The sequence below is a fragment of the Gymnoscopelus microlampas genome, assembly GCF_963454915.1.
Source record: "Gymnoscopelus microlampas genome assembly, chromosome: 23".
Lineage (NCBI taxonomy): Eukaryota > Metazoa > Chordata > Actinopteri > Myctophiformes > Myctophidae > Gymnoscopelus > Gymnoscopelus microlampas.
Genome location: NC_139960.1, coordinates 30059735 through 30080834, shown reverse-complemented (window position 1 = coordinate 30080834; position 21100 = coordinate 30059735). Strand labels below are relative to the sequence as shown.

The window sequence follows — 21100 nt, the reverse complement described above, 5'->3', positions numbered from 1 at the left end:
GATGTCCACGATGAAGAACACAAAATCCTACCAGCAGACCAGGGAACAAATGCTAAAGCTACATACACTGTACTTACTGTATCATTATAAAAAAAAAACGCGTACAATAAGAACACCAACAACAACACATCGTCTCCTCTGCATTACACGTGAACGGGGGGGGGGGGGGGGGGGGGGGGTACTGGGGGGGGGGCGATCCTGATGTGTGTCCTTCAAACCCTGTCGACAACAAATCTAAAAAGGCGGGGGCGAGACCTTAAGACGTGGCCCGTCTAATTATAGCTGCAGGTGGTATTTTGGTGCGTGCTAAGGTAATGGCGGAGCCCAGAGGGATGGTGGAGAATTCATCAGTGCTTATTATTAATCATCCCCATAGCAGCGTGATGAGAGAGCGATGGAGAGGGGGGGGGGGGGGGGGGGGGGCTCCTATCCTATACCCACTGGACCACTCAATGTCATTCCAAATACGGGAGGAAAATTACAGCCAACAGCACCTCCTTCAAAGTGGACTCAGGGAGAAGGAGTGGGGGATTTTCCCCAGTTGTGCGGGGGGTGATGGTGGTATAGCAGCGCGTGGAGGTGCGTATGGGGTGAGCGAACGCATCCAGGGATGTGCAGGGATTTGACCACTTGTCTTACATGTAAAGACAGGGGTGGGCAAACCACCTCTTTTGATCTACCAGGTGATCAGATTGGGCTATTGAGGTGATTAATTGAGTCGATCAAAAATAAGATAAGCGTAACACTTTTCTCCCGAGATAGTCAGAATTGATCTTACCTTCATCATTCAGGTTACATGATTGACTCATTCTAAGTTAGGTTTTATTCTGAAATTGTGCACTTATTCTATGCTTGCAGCCTATAATAAGGCATGAACGCAACTTGGTGGTGATCAAGTGCCTGAAAAGGCTGCCCATCCTTTTAGTGAAAATAGCCTGTCTACAAGCCACGCACTGTGATATAGTAGATCTGCTATAATGGAAAAAAAATTTTTTATGTACACACAAATTGCACAAATAGGGACGCCAGGTTAAGGTGGTTAACACACACTTGCACATGTACAGAAAGAAACACTTGTGCACAAAGACACACCTCAATCACAATGAACAATCAACACCTCTCTCAGAGGAACACCGTAGCAGGTCCTGATCGATAGCGGAGGGCTTTGTATGCTATGCTAACGAGGCTAACGTCTGCCAACGTTTGCCGAACGGAACGAGAAGAGGGGAGACAGAAACATCCCTCCTCCCTCCTGCTTCCTCTCTCCTCCTCTTTCAGACCTAGCTCTCTGAGGAGGAGGCGAGCAAAGGACTGCGTGAGCACACGCCACAGGAAGTGTGTGTGGTGTGTGTGTGTGTGTGTGTGTGTGTGTGTGTGTGTGTGTGTGTGTGTGTGTGTGTGTGTGTGTGTGTGTGTGTGTGTGTGTGTGTGTGTGTGTGTGTGTGTGTGTGTGTGTGTGTGTGTGTGTGTGTGTGTGTGTGTGTGTGTGTGTGAAGTTAACGGCACTGGGCCCCCCTGTTTTAAAAAGCCTCCAGAGACCTGTTAGCTCGACCGCTCATTTCAATGTGTCTGTCTCCGCGCTGGGGAGAAGAAGGGAGGCGCGGACCGGCCTCTTTTGCAAGAAACACACACTGTCAAGTGAAACACTCCCCCCCCACCCACACACACACACACACACACACACACACCCTTACACACATACACACACATTCTATAGGCCCTTTACTGTGCGTCCATCTCAAGGAGTTAACTAGATACGTTATGCTTACATCGCTGTTCTCTCTCTAACCAAGACTTTTTTATGGCTTAACTTCCTTTGCCATTAAATTACTTTCCGGTGAATATGTATGTGTGTGTGTGTGTGTGTGTGTGTGTGTGTGTGTGTGTGTGTGTGTGTGTGTGTGTGTGTGTGTATATATATACACGCACACACTAACACAGACACACACACACACACACACACACACACACAGACACACACACACACACACACACACAGTATATCTATATTACACAAAATATACAGGGAAAACATAAATATCTCCTTTTCATTCTGTGCAACATTGGATAACAAATACACAAAATTTAAAAACTGCTGGGGACAAATTAAGATACTGTATAAACCTGCAAATAAATACAATTGCCGAGTTAGATTGTCTTATTTTTTTTCTTTTTAAATGCCATCATCTCTTTGCTCTCCTCTACCAGCACCCCCCCCCCCACCCCCCCCACCCCCACACACACAGTCACACGCTGCATTAAAAAATACAGCCTGATTTATCCTTATCTGCACGCCGGTGTCGCACATCTCTAAAATAGCAGATCCACAAGACCAAAGCATGTCACGGTGTGACTGTGACGCGAAGTGGGCTTGTAGGTCTGCTATTTTTGATGCATGACACGCTGCACAACCCGAGTGTAAATCAGGCGTAGGAGGCGATATGGCAGAAAGCACTAGTACACTATCTTTATTATCCATCTCTCTGTCTCGCTCTCTCTTGCGGTGAGAGTCTCTCTATCTACAGTCTCTCCACCTTTACACGTCAAGGAGTGATGAGTGAGACAAGAGGGAGAATTGACCCTCATCAGCCGCACGCACGGCTGTATCTACAGTATGTTTCTGTGTATATGTGTGTGTCTTCGAGTGTGTGTGAGTGTGTGTGTGCGTGCGCGTGTTGGCACAAAGCAACAGTGCAGCAGAGTGGTGATAAATGGAGGGTTAGGCTGAAGTGTCGTGATGCCATTGTAGCCACCAGCGAGATCATCAGGGGTGGCGCCCGCCCGCGCGCAATGTGTGTGTGTGTGTGTGTTCATGTGTGTATGCAGTCCCTAAGATAGGTGTGTGTGTGTGTGTGTGTGTGTGTGTTTGTATTTGTGTTTAGAGAAGTGCCCGGCCTGCAGGACATGATTCATTCTACTACACTGAACTAAATCCACCCCTCCCCCCCCACAACAAAAAAAACATACAGCCAAAGCCGACCAAAACCCACCACAGGGTTTCAGCTGCCACCGTCAGCACACATACACACACAAACACACACACACACACACACACGCACGCAACAAAAGCATGCCACACACATAAACCACACAAATGCACATGCTTTCACATAATTCCTTCCCTACACAACAGGAGCCGGCTGTGCAACCACCCCCCGCCCCACACACACACACACACACACACACACACACACACACACACACACACACACACACACACCCCGTGTCACCCGGCCAGAAGCGCCAGCCCCCACGACCCCTCCCGGCGACCGCCTCTGTCCCCCGCTGGTCTTTTGGCAAACTGTCAAAGCCATCATTCACCGTGAAAAGACATGAGAGACACTTGACTCCTCTCTACTCCTCTCGGCGCCTGACTTTCACAACTCCTGTCCCGACCCAGCCCCTCGAGCCCACCCCGCTAGCCTGCGTTCCCTTACCATAACCCCCCCCCCCCCCCTCCCACACTTCACCAACGAGCCCGGAGCAACAATCAATGATACTAGCCCTACAGGCAATGGATGCTTTTGAAAAAGAAAAAGTCAGCTTTACATCTATGCAAATGAAAACAATAGCATTTGTGTGAATTAGATGATAGCTCTGACAATGTGCATGTGGGTTAAATAAACGCGCACGCACGCACGCACGCACGCACGCACGCACGCACGCACGCACACACACACACACACACACACACACACACACACACACACACACACACACACACACACACACACACACACACACACACACACACACACACACACACACACACACACACACACACACACACACACACACACACACACACAGGGTGGGGGAAAATGTACGGTGGGTGGCAACAACCCCAACTGGCTGGACAGTACAGAAGAAATGTATCAAGAGAGAGAGAGAGAGAGAGAGAGAGAGAGAGAGAAAGCATGCAGATTTGTCTTTTAGGAGACCCGGTCAAAGGTTTCTCCCACAACATGCTGTGAGTGTGTGTGTGTGTGTGAGAGAGAGAGAGAGAGAGAAGCCAGTAGGAAACTACAGTCGAGTTAGGAGGCCCTCTGGTGGATATAGAATGACCATGACACATGCACATAATACACACATTGTCTATTGTGCACATAGACACACACACACACACACACACACACACACACACACACACACACACACACACACACACACTCACACTGGACACATGCACACACATTCGTGCTTACTTTCATAGAAACTCTTTTCTTCCCTTTTACAAACTGTGTCTCTCATTCTTTCTCTCTCTATCTCTCTCTCTCACAGGCACACACGCAAGCGCATGCGCACACACACACACACACACACACAAGCTGGCTCCGTACGAAGCTCTCATGCACACATTCAACCTGCCTCTCTCTCTCTGTCTCTCACACACATGCACGCACATGGCCTCAGCTGTAACATGCTCAGCATGCGCGCACACACACACACACACACACACACACACACACACACACACACACACACACACACACACACACACACACACACACACACACACACACACACACACACACACACACACACACACACACACACACACACACACACAAATGCCAATAGAAACACCAGAAAAAATAGCCATCATTTTTCCTACATCCCAGCCTGTCTCCAGCTGAACACCACAACATCAGTGACAGTCTAACTGTCCAAAACAGCACCAAAACAAACAAACAAACAAACAAACAAACAAACACCAACAATGCAAAACAGCTCATAAACACAACAAAATAAAACACACTACCTCATTCCTTCCCAAAAACAAAACAAAATGTGTGATTTCCGAGTGCCTCTCTCTCGTCTGTTTAGAAAATCCACAATGTTGCCCGTGCAGAACCCAGCAGAGTGAGAGAGAGAGAGAGAGAGAGAGAGAGAGGAGCAGAGCGAGGGAAGAGAGAGGAGGAGACAGTGAGAGAGAGAGAGAGAGAGAGAGAGAGAGAGAGAGAGAGAGAGAGAGACGGAGAGGAAACACAACTTACCTGCTGTTGTTGCAGATGCAGCAGCTCAACTGTGCTTACTTCGCTGCTCGCGTCGCCAGCGCTTGATCTGCCATCTCTACTGCCAGCCTCTAATTGGCTGCCGCTTAGGGTGCTCATTCCATTGTGACTCATTGAACTGTTGCTTATTGTCTCCGAGGCCGGCTCCTGCATCATCATCATCATGACTTTAAACACCTAGGAGATGATTCATAAGAAGGGACCGGGGTTAGGGCTCCATCTTCTTCTCCTCGTTGACAAATTATGATTATTATTTCACCCACTTTAACCCTGGTGGTCCCTAGTTTTGGCAAATGAAGAACAAAAAAAAAAGGTCGATATTTTTCTAATTTCTTTTGAAAATGTTTTTGAATTTGTCAATTTGTAAAAAGAAAAAAATTATAATAATCCCACGATAGCGAAAAATAGCAGATCTACCAACTTGTACTTTAGATCTGTTATTTTTGCTATTTGAATAACAAATGTATGTTTGGCTTAAGTGGTTGAGCTCCTTTCCCTGGTGTCATTGTTTTTAATGTTTTGTTTTGAATTCTATATTTTTTATTTCAATTTGTTTATAATTATTTTTTCATCTCTTTTCTTCTCTCCCTTTCTTTGGCTTCACGCTCCCATCATCAAGCCCCCGGTCTCCTCTCTGCAAATTAAAGCATTTAAAAAAAAGAAGAGGGTGTGTGTGGAGGGAGGGAGGGAGGAAGGGGGGGTGTGCAGGAGGAGCAATTATGCATTCATTGTGTAAATGAAGCAATACAAAGACATGCACACGTTCTGGTGCCTTTTTTTTCTCTTTCTTTCTTTTTGAATAGGGGAGGGGCCGTCGGCATTGGGGTGGAGCGTGGAATTGTAAATGTGGCAAACGTTAATTTTAATCAGGCAATTTTTTTTTTGCCACAAACAAAAGGCACCTGGCAAAAATTATACCATTATGCATGTTTAGATACGGCATTCATTCGTCTGGACTTCTTTTGTGTGCAACTCTAGAATCTTATATAAATATATACGTTTTGAGAGAAATACGCCTCACCACCACAAATGCTACTAAAACAGACAAAACAAATGCTACTAAAATCGACAAAACAAGTGCTACTAAAACACTCAAGTCCCAACGAGTTCCCGTGCCCTCAGCAAAGCTGGTATTATTATACACAAACCGGATGAATAGAGTTATGCCACATTTATGCGCCGTCTTACGACGGTGTCGCGGCGCGGAAATAGCCGATCCGCAAGCTCACGACGCGTCGCAGACGCGAAGCTTGTGGATGGGCTATTTTCGGTTATTACGATGGCATATAAATCCAGCCTTACTGTAAGGAGAAGGAGAGAGGCAGAGAGAGAGAGAGTGAGAGAGAGAGAGACACAGACGCGGAGCACTCCTAAAATATTTGGCGTCCTGAAGCCGTCTGGGTTTTTTTTTGTGTGTGTGTGTGTGTGTGCGCGTGCCATCAGAATGAAGTTGCCTAATGACGCACAGCTAATCATGCAAAATTAAAATCTGACGGGGGCGGGGCGGTGGGGAGGGGAGGGGGCAGCACACAGATCACATGGTCGTGAGCGGCTGATGAGCGTTATAATGGGTTTGTCCTTCTCGTCACTGTGGCTAAATAAAACCTGCCTCACAGGCATCCACAGGGAAGGAGCGAGAGAGAAACGCTCACATGTCATTTATTGGCTCCATTTTATTCTCTCTCTCTCTCCCCTCTTCTTCTTCTTTAATCAAAGCTCAGATATTCATTTATTTTGGTGACATTTAAAAAAAAACGGCGGGAGGGGGGCGTGGGTTCGTCTTTCACGACGGGACACAATAATAAGTATATAAATATGTTTGTTTTTTTAAGGACCTTGAGCCGCAATCAAACCAGCCCGCCAAACCACTTTTTTTTTTTTTTTTTTTTTTTACAACCGGCAAATAAAACATAAGATATGGAATTAATTTCACCGGCATCCATTAGATATGAAAAGAAACGTAGAGACAGCGACAGAGAGAAAGGAAGGAAGGCAAAGAAGAAAAAGGAAAGAAAATCTATCACGAATATCACTAATGATTGTGCTAAAAACAGCATAAATTATGCATATTACCTCTTCTCTCTCTCCAGTAATAAATGTTTTATCATTTTACCCCCCCCACCCAACCCACCCTGCATAAATGCTCAGCACCTTCGCGGGGGTTAGAGGGGAGACCCTGCCAAGAACAGTAAACATCCTCACGCTAATAAATGACATAAAAACCGACGCTCGGACCCGACCCCCGACCCCTCCCACCTCCATACCCCTGTGCTAAAAAAAACAAGTGAACAAAAGGCAAATCTTAATTTCTCCTCAATGAAAGCATTAGTAAATTTAGCATGCGATGCAAGAGGCCCTCTTCAAAAATCCCTTTTCAACTATATCTGAAATATGATCTGGTCCCTGTGCGGGACATGTTTGTTGCCCGTCACAGATAGCATGCAGCCGTGTGGCACATCATTACCTATGCTAATTCCTGCTTCAGTAGTGCCTCTGCTCCTTTCTTTTGACAGACCCCTCCCCACACACACACCATTAAATACAACAATTCTGTCACTTTCTTTCCTTTTTTTAATCACCTCCCCTCCCCAAACTAAAGTGCAATTAACACCGCCCAGGCCTTTGAATGCTAGCATCCTGCTTTGGACACGCAGAGATAACGGCTCATAATCAAAATGCACACACATACACATACACGCGCGCACACACACACACACGCACCACAAAAGACCAGAAACCAGACCGTGAGTGTGTATCTGTGTCTGTGTCTGTGTCTGTGTGTGTGTGTGTGTGTGTGTGTGTGTGTGTGTGTGTGTGTGTGTGCATTCTTTGGCCAGTAAATACCGTTTTAAATGCAATGTGTGCACGTGTGCTTCCTCTTGTGTGCTTATGCGCGGGCACGCATGTCCCGTGTGTAAGTGCATGTTGGGCGTGCGATTCGGTGTGCATTTCACATGGGTCTGTGTGTGCATTTCAGTGTGTGTGTGTGTGTGTGTGTGTGTGTGTGTGTGTGTGTGTGTGTGTGTGTGTGTGTGTGTGTGTGTGTGTGTGTGTGTGTGTGTGTGTGTGTGTGTGTGTGTGTGGATAGGGGGCAGACACTGGACAGGCCTTAAAAGATGTCCACAGCCAGGATAAACAGGATCCAGGCTGCAGGAGAACAAACACAGGACCACAGCCGTTAACACAGAGCAGAGCGACAGCTGCACAGGACACAGTAAACAGAGAGAGAGAGAGAGAGAGAGAGAGAGAGAGAGAGAGAGAGAGGAGCAAGCTTGTGAACAAACAGTTTAACACTGCACCCCACTCACTAGTGATGGAGGGAGACAGACGGAGAGAGACAAGGGAGCAGGGAGCAAAGGTGAAATAGACAGAGGGATGGAAATGGGTGAGGGAGAAAGAGAAGGGGGGAAAAGGGAGAGACAGTGTGAGAGAGAGAGAGAGAGAGAGAGAGAGAGAGAGAGAGAGAGAGAGAGAGGGAGAGAGAGGGAAGAAGGGAGGGGCTTGCACATGTGACACTCGATACTGTGATGAATCTGAGCATAAGGAACTCAAGGCTGCCGCCGAGATCAGCCAGCTAATAAGTATTCAAATTAGGCATAAATTTTACATGTCCAATGTTTAAAATATTCAGAAAAGGACTGTCTGATTGCCTTTACCAGGGCTTTATGAACATTCTAATGGAGCCTATCTCTCCCCCCCTTTCCATCCTGCCTTCCTTCCCTCTCTCTCTCTCTCTCTCTCTCTCTGAATAGGGTTGGACGGTCCAGGAAAAACTTGGAAGATATATGAGATGGGGAAATTATGATTTTTAATAACATCTGAATGCAATGAAACTACCTGGCAAAAGATCTACAGGGATTGCTTTTATCATATTAATAAACCCTTTGAATTAGCATTTAATGCACTGGCAGTGACATGTGATTGCATGGCATCCAAATTCCAAATAAAAAAAGTATATGGATGTGTGTGTGTGTGTGTGTGTGTGTGTGTGTGTGTGTGTGTGTGTGTGTGTGTGTGTGTGTGTGTGTGTGTGTGTGTGTATATATATATATATATATATATATATATATATATATATATATATATATATATACACATACATATATATATATAAAAACCTGATATTGTATATAACTTGTACAATAACAATATAATAATAAAATAACATGAATATTGTTAAAACGTAACCAAAATCCATCTATAATTCTGTGTCTCGTGATCACACAATGGAAGTCAACAGCCCAGCTTAACCTCCCATCTCATGGAATATGTCCACATCCCCATGGGATCATGAAAAAAAAGGGGAAAAAAGAAATAAAAGAAATAAAAAGAAAAGAAAAGAAATGGCCGTCAAAATCGTCCTCGCTGCAGAATAATGGCAATGCAGATGTATGCAAAATGTATTGGCCCGGATCAGATGGCGCTTTAACCTTAATGACAGCTGTGAGATAAATTAATTAGCCGTCTGAGGGCGCCATTCAAATCTGCCAATTAGAATGTCAATTAGAAAACACACGGCCGGGCTGTGGTGAGGCGCAGGGCCACCTAGCAGAGGACTCTGTCACTGTGACTGGCTGAGTGTGTGTGTGTGTGTGTGTGTGTGTGTGTGTGTGTGTGTGTGTGTGTGTGTGTGTGTGTGTGTGTGTGTGTGTGTGTGTGTGTGTGTGTGTGTGTGTGTGTGTGTGTGTGTGTGTGCGCTACTATACTTGCGAGGACCAAATGTCCCCACAAGTATAGTAGAATTAGACACTGTGAGGACAATTTTACTGGACCTCACAAGGAAAAAATTGGTTTTATCATTAAAAATGACTTTTAGAGTTCAGGTTGTGGTTAGGGTTAGGAATAGAGATTTAGAGGTTAGGTTTAGGGGTTAGAGATAGAATTATGTTTTGTGCTGGTGTCATGAATTGAAAAATAGCCAATCTACAAGCTGACGGCGGCGCGTCGTCAGCTTGTAGATCTGCTATTTTTCAGCTTTAGGCTAACGGATAAACATGCCAAAAGATTGTAAAAATCTTAAACCCAAAATGTTGATGTCCTCACACGTATATTATTACAATTGTGTGTGTGTGTGTGTGTGTGTGTGTCTTCTCCATCCTGTGGTCTCTCTTCCCTGAGGGGTACCAGCCGCTGACCTCACTGTCCTACAACCAACTGGGCCGGAAGGAATCCTGCCCCCTCCCCACAGCTAGAATATTGACTGGGTCTCGCTCCAGTCCAGGGCAACACTTAACCCATTAAGACCGGGAACGCATCTGTGTCATTTTCGATTTTTAGCAATAACCATTATTTTATACTTTGGCTATTAAAAAATAGCAGATCTACAAGCTCACCGAGTGCCACGCTACGAGCTCGTAGATCTGCTATTTTTGAAAAATCGTGGAACAATTGTGCAAATCTTTGAATATATGTATTTTTTCAAGCGAACATCTTTAACTCAAATCTTTGCTTCTGGGGGTCCCTTGAACAACATATTTTGATGGAGGTCGGCCGCTAAAAACATACAATTTTAGGGGACATGAAAAGGTTTTGTTCTAGGGACCCCCAGAAGCAAAGATTGGAGTTAAAAATGTTCGCTTACAAAATATCTGCTATTTTTGAATAGCCAAAAGTATACAATAATGGTTACAGCTAAAAATCAAAAATGACACAGATGCGTTCCCGGAATGAATGGGTTAACACTGCATGAATGAATACCAGGCTGCCGGCGTGCCGTGTGTGTACAGTGTGTCTACTGTGCACAAATGTGCACATGTGCTCCGACATCCCATAAATCACTGGTTCCCCAACCTTTTCTGGATCAGGGCCCACTTGAAAATCGCGGCCCACCCATCTGACCACTTAGCGCGGCCGCGTCCATTTTATTTGAATGGTCAGTCTGACGATTGTCTTCCGACTTGGATCAGCAGAACCAACATGGTATACTTTAAGTTCTTATTTATTGGTATCACTTTTTTCCCTTCCAATATTTTAATTATTATTATTTTTAAATATGAATGTTAAATTCTCATTAAAATCTCAATGTTTTGCCAAATTGCCTATGCCATAAATTGCACTTTCTAACGCAACTGCCATTTGACATGGTACCTGTCATCTTCCAATGAGGGGCAGCAGAGTTTATTTATGTATAGATTTCTCCCCTCACCCATTAGCGGCAGAAGAAACACTGGGAGCCGGGAAGGGCCCCTGTTATTGGTCCTCGTTAATACACTGCACTAACGTCTTCATGACAGAGAAATAGTTAAGTGGCATGAGACTACGGTGGTGGCCGGGGGGGCAGGGGGGGGGGGGGTTGAGACACAGAGGTGACACCACTTGTCTATTATTATTAATATTTTGAACTTCAGTCAAAGAATGCTGAAAGACATTTCTATTAAAGTGGATTAGTGGTTGTGGGTGTCAGGGAAAGATAGGTGATGGGAGAGATTTAGTGTGCGTGCGCGCGTGCGTGCGTGCGTGCGTGCGTGCGTGCGTGCGTGCGTGCGTGCGTGCGTGCGTGCGTGCGTGCGTGCGTGTGTGTGTGTGTGTGACACTGTAGAAAGCCACTTTATTTGGCCATCTTTAGGCCAACTTGGAGTGATTGTCTCCTTGCTGGTGTAACCATTAGCCATGCATGCTGCTCCTCTGTCTCTCTCTCTCTCTGACTTGAGCAAATGTTTACTCTCTAATCAGTGTGCAAATCTGTCTCTCCCATCAGGTGCTGCATCTGAGAAAGGGACATATAGGGGCATATATATACACTATAGTTCATATCTATATATATATAGATTTATACACACACACACAACTCATATACACCCTCACCCAGGAAAGTGGTGTGAGGAGAATTGAGGCCCTTGTTGCCCTCAGACACATACACACCACATAGGTGGTTGAGCGCGCGCGCGCGCACACACCACACACACACACACACACACACACACACACACACACACACACACACACACACACACACACACACACACACACACACACACACACACACACACACACACACACACACACACACACACACACACACACACACACACACACACTATCATTACAGGGGAAGAAAGCGGCAGCCCTCCATCTTTGTAGGGGGGAGCTCTAAAAGCCCTTAATGTACCCTCATTACCTGGCCTGTCTGCTGTTCTATCATGTGCGGTAAACACACACTATGACACTGACCATCCATCTAGTGTGTGAACACACATCCCACCGGCCTCCCACCCTGCCCGGCTGAGCCAACACTGTCCGCTATGGATGGCTTTTAGTGCACACAAACAGGCATACACAATTATGCACGCACACGTATACACAGTCGCATGGCCATGAATGTACACACAAACAGAGTCATACAGATACAAGAACATGTGTGTTCAGTTCCACAGGCACACAGCAGCCGCACATGCGCATGCGTGCACACACACGCACAGACGCACGCACACACACACACACTTGCGCACACGCGCACACGCACACACACACACACACACACACACACACAGACAGACAGACACACGCGACTCGGTAACACCGAGCAGGTGTGTGAGAGTCTGGGTCATCCGTTATCAGGTCTGTGAAAATGTTCTCCGCTGTGTCGCTATACCCGCTACACAGCAAAATCCTTTGTGTTAATTTGACTCAGAAGAGTGCACAACTGGAGCCATCGATTCCATTCTGAGTTAAAAGGATTTTATAGTGTAAGTACTCTTCGTTCATTCTGTACACATGGACTGGGAAACACACAGTGGTAGACCCTCACCTCCCCGCAGGGACCGATGATTTGTTCTTCAGCAGCACTCAAAAAGGAGGATTCTAAAAATTAAGATCTTTGATCTTCAGCAGTGCATTAATTCATAAGCAGTTCACAGTTCAGGAGGTCGTTTTGGAATTCTTTTCTGTCCTGCTCTCTCATTTTTCATTCATTCTTTTTTTTTTTTGACGACGAAAAAAAACCAAAAGAAATAATAATAATAGAAATGACATTACACAGTCCACTGGGTTCTCACCGCTCTCCGATCAACTAGAGATATGGCTACCATTTAAAATAATCACAGATTCTGTGCTTGAGTGAAATTAATTCATCATTGCCATAAGTTACTGTGCATACAAAATAAAAGTGAGCAGGGCAAGGACGTGGGCAGATGTATTAAAAAAACTTCAGATTGCTTAATAAATCAAAATGCCATAATATGTGCTGAGTATTTCATTCATATATATATATATATATATATATATATATATATATATATATATATATATATATATATATATATATATATATACACACACAGGATTTGCGAAAGATAATACAACAGGAAACAAAAAGAAAATGTTAACATTAACAATCATTTCTCTCCAAGATAATTTGTTCAATCTTCATTCACAGACCGTGGGTACATTGACGCCGAACGTTACAAATGGTTGATTATGATTGCGTGTTGATTTGCACGTGACCGTGATTTTCAGATAGGTCCCAAAGACGTGGCTGTACTTTTATTACAGACGGAGTTCCAAGCAGGGATGGGGGGGAGAGAGAGAGAGAGAGAGAGAGAGAGAGAGAGAGAGAGAGAGAGAGAGAGAGAGAGAGAGAGAGAGAGAGAGAGTGAGAGAGAGAGAGAAAGAGAGAGAGAGAGAGAGGAAACAGCACTTGGAAAGAAAGCTGTGTTCGACAAAACCCAGTCCTCCGGATTAAGCATGGCAAGCCAGGCTGCCGCGCCGCAGAATTAAAAGCTTCCTTTTTGGCACTCAAGGGCCACCATAAAAGAGCATTAATGACTAGGTCTTCTAAACCTGTGTATGGTAATGGTTTTGGCTCTCAGATAGGAGGAATTTCAAACGTGGATCACCGGTGAAAAGGAGATTGCTTCAGAATGAGAGAACGAGACCGAGGGAAGGGAGAGAGAGAGAGAGAGAGAGAGAGAGAGAGAGAGAGAGAGAGAGAGAGAGAGAGAGAGAGAGAGAGAGAGAGAGAGGGAGGAGGAGGGGCAGAAGAAATCATATTTACAAAATCAGAAGAAGGAGAAAAGGAAAAAATGAAAAGAGATGAATATGAATAATAGACTTTTCTCTCCTTTCTTTTTTTCTCCAGGATTAACATTATTCAAAGTAACGAAAATCAAATGTGGTTATCTCCACTCCGACGAGGCCCGACATTCAGAGAACCCCTCGGCCGTGTTTCAATTCTTCATTTGAGCTGACAATAAATTGTAGTTCTGTGATAGGAGTCATTCAGCAGAGCGCGTTCAGAACTTAATTCTCTTCTATTTACAATAAGGAGATGAGACAGAAAGAGATAAAAGACAGACCATTGCCCGAGTGTGTGAGTGTCTGGGGGTGAATGGAGTGTGTATGTGTGTGTGTGAGCGCGTGTGTGTGTGTGTTTGTTGAGCTGATAGTGGTGAAAGAATGACATGAAAGAAAGGAGAAGAGAGGAGAGAACGAGTGCAACTGTGTGCTGCTCAATTGTAAGGTCTGCACAATGTCTGCTTAGAATCAAACGCATTAGGAGAGCTGTGAATAGAGTGTCTGACACAATGTTAACACACATTCATTTCCTTGTGAATATGGCCGGCTCCAAAGAGTCACAATGGCTAAACAGTTATTGTGTGCCAGCTATCCGATTACTAGCTAAATAAAATTACATGTTACATCCAAAGAGCACAATAAAAAACACCCGCCTTACAGAGACATTCAATTAAAAAAGAAATAAAAAAAAACAACAAACAGTTGCTGGCTGCCTTTTGCTTAACAGATCATTTCCAACATGTTCTTACAGAAGTAAATGGCTGTCACTGAACACAGCACAGAGGAGAGGAGCATTCAGTGACTGCGCTTACCCTCGTCCCATATCATTTACATGTTTCCCATCATGCACCTCCTCCCGCCAAAAGAGGGAGACAGGAGCACCCCCCCTCCCTTCCCGCCAGCCCACCCCGCCCCACCGCCACGGGCGAGTGAGGTGGCAGTGACGAGAAAGCTCGTCAGTCTCCCCATATTTGCATATTTGCCAATTCCATTAATTAACTCGGCCCACCTAATCAGAGCTAATTGACCTATAATGAGAGGAGGCCCCCATTGTCTCAGCCAATCATCTTTACTCGGTGCGGAAGGAGGTGCGTCGGCACAAAGCCGGGGAACTTCCGACTCGAGCTGCCATTTATAGACCGACCCCTCTGTGATGTGGAATTTATTCCACGTCGGAAAAGGCTAGGGGTTCCGTTCCGTTGCGTGAATTGTTCCTCAAATGAAGTGAGCCGGGCCCGGGATTGACTTTTGACAACGAGCTACAGATTGCAATAAAAAAAAAAGAAAACGAGAGAAGACGGACTTATCGACCAGATTCCTGGAAAATGTTCAGTGGTTCCTTTTTTTTTAAGAGCAAAGAAAAAAGGAAATAAAACGGAGAGAGGAGCTAATGAGGGTTCCAGCAAGTGGACTGCCTCTCTCGCTTCCCTCCGCTCTCGTTTCCTCTCCTTAACACGGCAGCTTCAACGGAGGGGCACAGGGAACTAGCCACGGCGGGCCAAGCTACACGCGCGCGCGCACGCACGCACTCACAAACACGCATGCACACGCGGCAGAGAGACATAGCTCATTGTGACGTTTCCAGTTATTTCTGGCTGATTAGGGTCATTATGTCCCCCCGACTCTGATTTATGTTGTCATTCCCTCTCAGCAGTCCTGCATCGATAGATCTTAATGTATTGGTAAATAAGGGTGAAGATTGCACTTGACAACGCCGCAACATTCCTCATTCATACCCAGGACAAGATTTATGTTACCAATTAGGTGCGGAACAGGGGGAAGATTGGTCAGGAGAAAAAAAATAATCTTTCCAGGGGGAAAATTACCCGAGTCTAACCCCTTAGACAAAATAGATAATGGGCCGTCTTTAGTGCCGGCTTAGTCACAGACGCCCGTCCCCGCTGGACCCGCACGGGAATTTTGGGAAGAAGAAAAAAATACACTCCTTTTAAAAAAAAAAAGAAAAAAAAGAAAAGATCACTCCTAGTCCTCTCTAAGGATTAAGAAATTGATTTTTTACAAAATACGTACAGCTATACTAGTCAGCAGGGGAGAACGTCTGACTGAACAAGGGACTGACTGGGCCCTCTCTTTTTTTTAAAGAAGAAAAAGAAAAGAATTAAAGAAATGAGATACCAGACTAATCACTCCACATCTGAATATACTGTACCCCCCCAAAAAAAGCACACACAGAAGAAGACGACGACGAGAGAATCAGCAGATTAAAAATTAAACCCTGGACAACAAAGAGACACTTTGATATGCAAATGTTCAATTCAAGGAGACACCTCTACTTATACCCCCCCCCCCCCCCAAAACCATTTCAAAACACAAAACACAACTACTGAAAATGTGGAGTGTGTGTGCGCTCGTGCACACGCATGTCCATGTGTGTGTGTGTGTGTGTGTGTGTGTGTGTGTGCATGATCATGTATGATAACATAAAAAATCAATCGTTTCAGCAAGACCTCACTGAACGTTTTTGATACGTCAGTTTTAAGGAAACGCTCATTAGCATTTTTTTCAACTGTCCTGTTTTTTTTTTTATATTTTCCCCCGTTATTTAATTCTTCAAACAGGCAACAAAGGACAAGAGCAGCCTTTGTCATTAAGAAACTAAAACAATCAACAAAAAGATAGATAAATAAATAAATCCGATCAAAATCTGATAAAGGGACTGATCAATAGGCGGCGATGGCCCACACAGGCCCAAAGGGCAGGGAAGAGAGCAGTGAACAGAGGTAGAAAATTAAAACAGCTCTCTCTCTCTCTCTCTCTCTCTCTCTCTCTCTCCTTTCTCTCTCTCCCTTCAAGCACATGCAAATGAGGATCGTGCTGCTTAACTGCATCATTTATGTGGATAATAGCGGCATCATCATTACGGGGGAGTCTCAAATTAAATTACATCACAATTAGCATAACAAAGTGATTGGTTAAACTTTCAAAACAAATAGCGCGCGGCTCGGGCTAATGAACGATGCTAATTGGCCGAGCCCCCCCCCCTTAAATAAAACATGCAGGTAAACATGTGTTTTTAGTTAAACTTTTTTTTTTTTATTCATCGTGTGTATTTTTTTAAGCTTGCCTCTATTTGTTCATTATTATTATTGTTATTAAAAACACTGAGGCACATGGGGAGATAAATGTATTTTTAAAAAGGGAGGAAAGCAGAGGTGCAAAAGAGAAGCCTCTAAACAGGATATTGCCAGGGGATTTGTAAGCTGAAATATAAAAATGTGTAGCATTTAATTTTATTGCACTAAAGTACCTATTATATGCCAGACTCTAGAGAACAATGTAAATTATCTGCCTTCAAAAAAAAAGAAAATGGAGTTGGGCCAATTCTCCCAGTGAACTAATCACATAGCTCATTATGCATCGGGGGTATTAAATTATGAAGAGGAGTCCCTTTCGCATTCCCGTACAAAGCTCTAGAAATGTTAATAGTATGCCCACAATAGCCCCCCCCCCCCCCCCCCTCAATACCATGCCTCGCTCTCGCCCCTCATCAATTTTTAAGTAAACAAATTATCCCGCTTGCCTTTGATAAAGATAATTAGTGCTTCGCTGCTTACCGGGCGTCTGACCCTATACCTCTCTCTGTTATGGCAGACGTCTTTGCCGTGAATGAGGGAAAAAAAAAGAAAATGAAAAAAGAAAAACAGTTTGGGACGTCCTTTATCCATACGGGGGGGGGGATCCGAATAAGTGAAATGTTAAATACAAAAAGGTCGACCCCAGTAAAACACACATATGAGACTGATTAATATTTGATGGTTATTAGCTTAAGGAAGGTTGGCGGAGGGGGGGGGGGCTCTGCACAGCCTTTCAGTTTAAATCATCAGCTGACAGTGGGTCAAAAGATTTATCCTTTTGGATCTTAATTAAATGATCAATGATTCTCAACGTTCCCGTCATTGGTACGGAAATTGCAGCGATGTGGCAATTTAGAGAACAGGTGAGGGAAAAAAATAAAATGAAATAAGCAATGCACGTTCTGTAAAAATATTACGCACGCACGCGCACACACACACACACACACACACACAGACACACACGCACTTATGCGCGCGCGCGCACACACACACACACACACACACACACACACGCACACGCACACCTTAACACATGGCCATACACTAAACCATTCGTCAGTACTAATTAAACAGCAGATTAACAGAGTCCAGAGAGCCTGGCAATAAAACACAAGCGTTTAAAAGACAAGGAAAGGCTGCAACGAGGAACACACAGATGATAAAGGGACACACATACCGAGTGAGAGACACGACAGGTACACAGTAAAAATTCCCAAGTGTTACTTTAACTCTGAGAAGAGTACAAATGTAACCAAATGGACCCGTACGGGTCCATTTGGTTACATTTGTACTCTCTCAAGAGTTACAGCCGGGTAAATTAACACTGAGGATTTGTTTCCCCGTGTGAGACGAGACGGAGTGATGGAAGTGATTAAGTTGTTTTTCTTTGCCCCCCCCCCGCGGTTCTTTTACCTGAAGGTGAGAGTTGTCAGACAGCTCGACCACAGAGCAGGTACAGTAGCTTTCACCGCCCAACCCCCGGCCTTGCGTGCGTGCGTGCATGTGTGTGTGTGCGTGGATGCGTGCACAGTGGTGTGCCAATGTCAGTGCCCCCCCATGAGGAGAGAAGAAGAGGCAAGTTCACACTATATCTGGTGTCATAACTCCAGCCCCCTGTTTATGGGGAATGGCACATCATAAACAAGACCGCCCCCCCCCCCCCCCACACTGCCACACACACACACAACCTCCCGCCCCCCCCACTACCCCCCTTGCCCCACTCGCTACTGACGCCATTCATGCATACTTAAATCGCCCTCCTCGTCCCATTAAAAAAAAGGAGAGAGACAGAGAGAGAGAGACAGAGAGAGAGAGAACTGCACGCCTCTCCTGACAATTATTCTATCATTTCCAGTTGTCACCGGGGCAATTACCAACAGGACCCCCCCCCTCCACCCCATCACCTTCTCCCCTCTCTCTCTTTGGGACGGACACACACACACACACTCTCCCCCACCCCTAACGTGTGTGTGGTGGTGGGGGGTATGTCTGTAGTGTGTGTGTGTGTGTGTGTGTGTGAGTGAGAGAGTGTGAGAGAGAGACAGAGAGAGAGTGTGTGTGTGTGTGTGCAGGCTGTTGCAGGAGAGCGAAAAAAAGTGCACAAAATGGAAATTTATGGCAGAGCACTCTCTCTCTCTCTCTCTCTCTCTCTCCTCTCTCTCTCTCTTCTCTCTCTCTCTCTCTCTCTCTCTCTCTCTCTCTCCTCTCTCTCTCTCTCTCTCTCTCTCTCTCTCTCTCTCTCTCTCTCTCTCTCTCTCTCTCTCTCTCTCTCTCTCTCTCTCTCTCTCTCTCTCTCTCTCTCTCTCTCTCTCTCTCTCTCTCTCTCTCTCTCTCTCTCTCTCTCTCTCTCGACATGCTGGAAATAATTAGACCATCATTTCTTTGGGCCTGCCGTTGATGAAATATATCACAATTACTGCAAAACACTACTTATCATTTCATTTTGCTTTTTTTTTTATTGTCGTTGGAGACATGGCAATTACTCGGCAGGTCTCTCTTTCTCTCGCTCTCTTTTGATTTAAGGAGTGACCTTCAAAATGCGATTCGCTTCTTTTAATATCGCCTGCTTTTGCAAGTAAGTGTGAGTGAGTGATGGGCACGTGTGTGTAGTATGTGAGAATGCTTGAGTGTGTGTGTGTGTGTGTGTGTGTGTGTGTGTATGTGTGTAACGTGTATGTATAGGGGTGTAGATGTGTGCGGTTAAGGGAGTGTGTGTGTGTGTGTGTGTGTGTGTGTGTGTGTGTGTGTGTGTGTGTGTGTGTGTGTGTGTGTGTGTGTGTGTGTGTGTGTGTGTGTGTGTGTGTGTGTGTGAGTGAGAGGGGGACCTTCACACGAGCGGAGGTCTGTCTGCTCTCAGGATGCGAGCGGGGCTCTCCGCCGCTCGCGCCTCCACCAGACGGCTAGTGCTGCTCGCGCTCAAAGATCGGCACAGCTTGCTTCTCTCCTGAGCACTCCCCTTTCGCTGTCTCCATCGGTCTGAATTTCTCTCCCTCTCTCCCTCTCACACACACACACACTCCGTCTTCGTCACTTCACACACGCAGACCCCAGTTAATCGTAATGTAGCCGGCATCGGATAGAGCGTGCGCGCGCGAGAGAGAGAGAAACGGGGTCTAAAAGGCAGCACGCGCTGGAGTACCAGAGAGGCTACAAGAGGCACAAAGCCTCCGACACAAAAGGTATGCGTGCTGGGGGCTTTATTTTCACCTCCTGTTCAGTGCTTTTCTCTCCTCGGCTCTGTATTGTGTGTGTGTGTGTGTGTGTGTGTGTGTGTGTGTGTGTGTGTGTGTGTGTGTGTGTGTGTGTGTGTGTGTGTGTGTGTGTGTGTGTGTGTGTGTGTGTGTGTGCGCGCAAGAGTGTGTGTGAAAGAGAGAGAGAGTGTGTGTAAAAAGAGTGAAGTAGTGCTAGGTCTATACCGTCCACACACACACACACACACACACACACACACACACCATGCTCTGGCGAGAGAGAGAGTGTGTGCACGGGGCTCTTAAAAACAATTAGCCAAGCACCGCGCGAGCCACATAATCACAAAGCACGAACCCGCCACACAGCGCTGCTCTCCGACCCGCGTAGCCGTGCCAGAAGTCACACAAAGTCCGTCACAAAGTGCGCACACTTGCACGTGCGCGCGCACACCCACACACACGCACACGCACACACACACACACACACACACACACACACACACACAGAGCAGTCCACACAACTTAGAAGCGAACGCTTCTGCAACGCTAAGAAGAGACAGGGAGCGTTTAAAATGGACCTACCTTTGAAAACAACACAAGAGAAATCCGCTCTGCCGCGTAAGTAGCATTTGAAGAAGTATTCTCAGAAGCCCGGGAGCGTGTTAGCGTGCATCAAAAATGAAGAGAGAGGGGCGGGGGGGTCGGGGGGATGGCAGGGGGGGGGGCGAGGGAGGGGGGGGGAATGCCACCGGTACCAAACACGCTGTCAGAGAGAGAGAGAAAAAGG

At 45.7% G+C, this 21100-nt stretch overlaps 1 protein-coding gene across 2 annotated transcripts in view; it reads right to left on the bottom strand.

Annotated features, from left to right (window-relative positions):
• Positions 1-21100, bottom strand: part of foxp2 (forkhead box P2) — a 163001-nt gene that overhangs the window by 90833 nt on the left and 51068 nt on the right. For both annotated transcript variants that reach the window (XM_084050229.1, XM_084050228.1), the window contains exon 4: positions 4998-5192. In XM_084050229.1, coding sequence (XP_083906355.1) covers positions 4998-5180 — 183 coding nt within the window. In that variant the 5' untranslated portion in view covers positions 5181-5192. The remainder of the gene's footprint in view (positions 1-4997; positions 5193-21100) is intronic.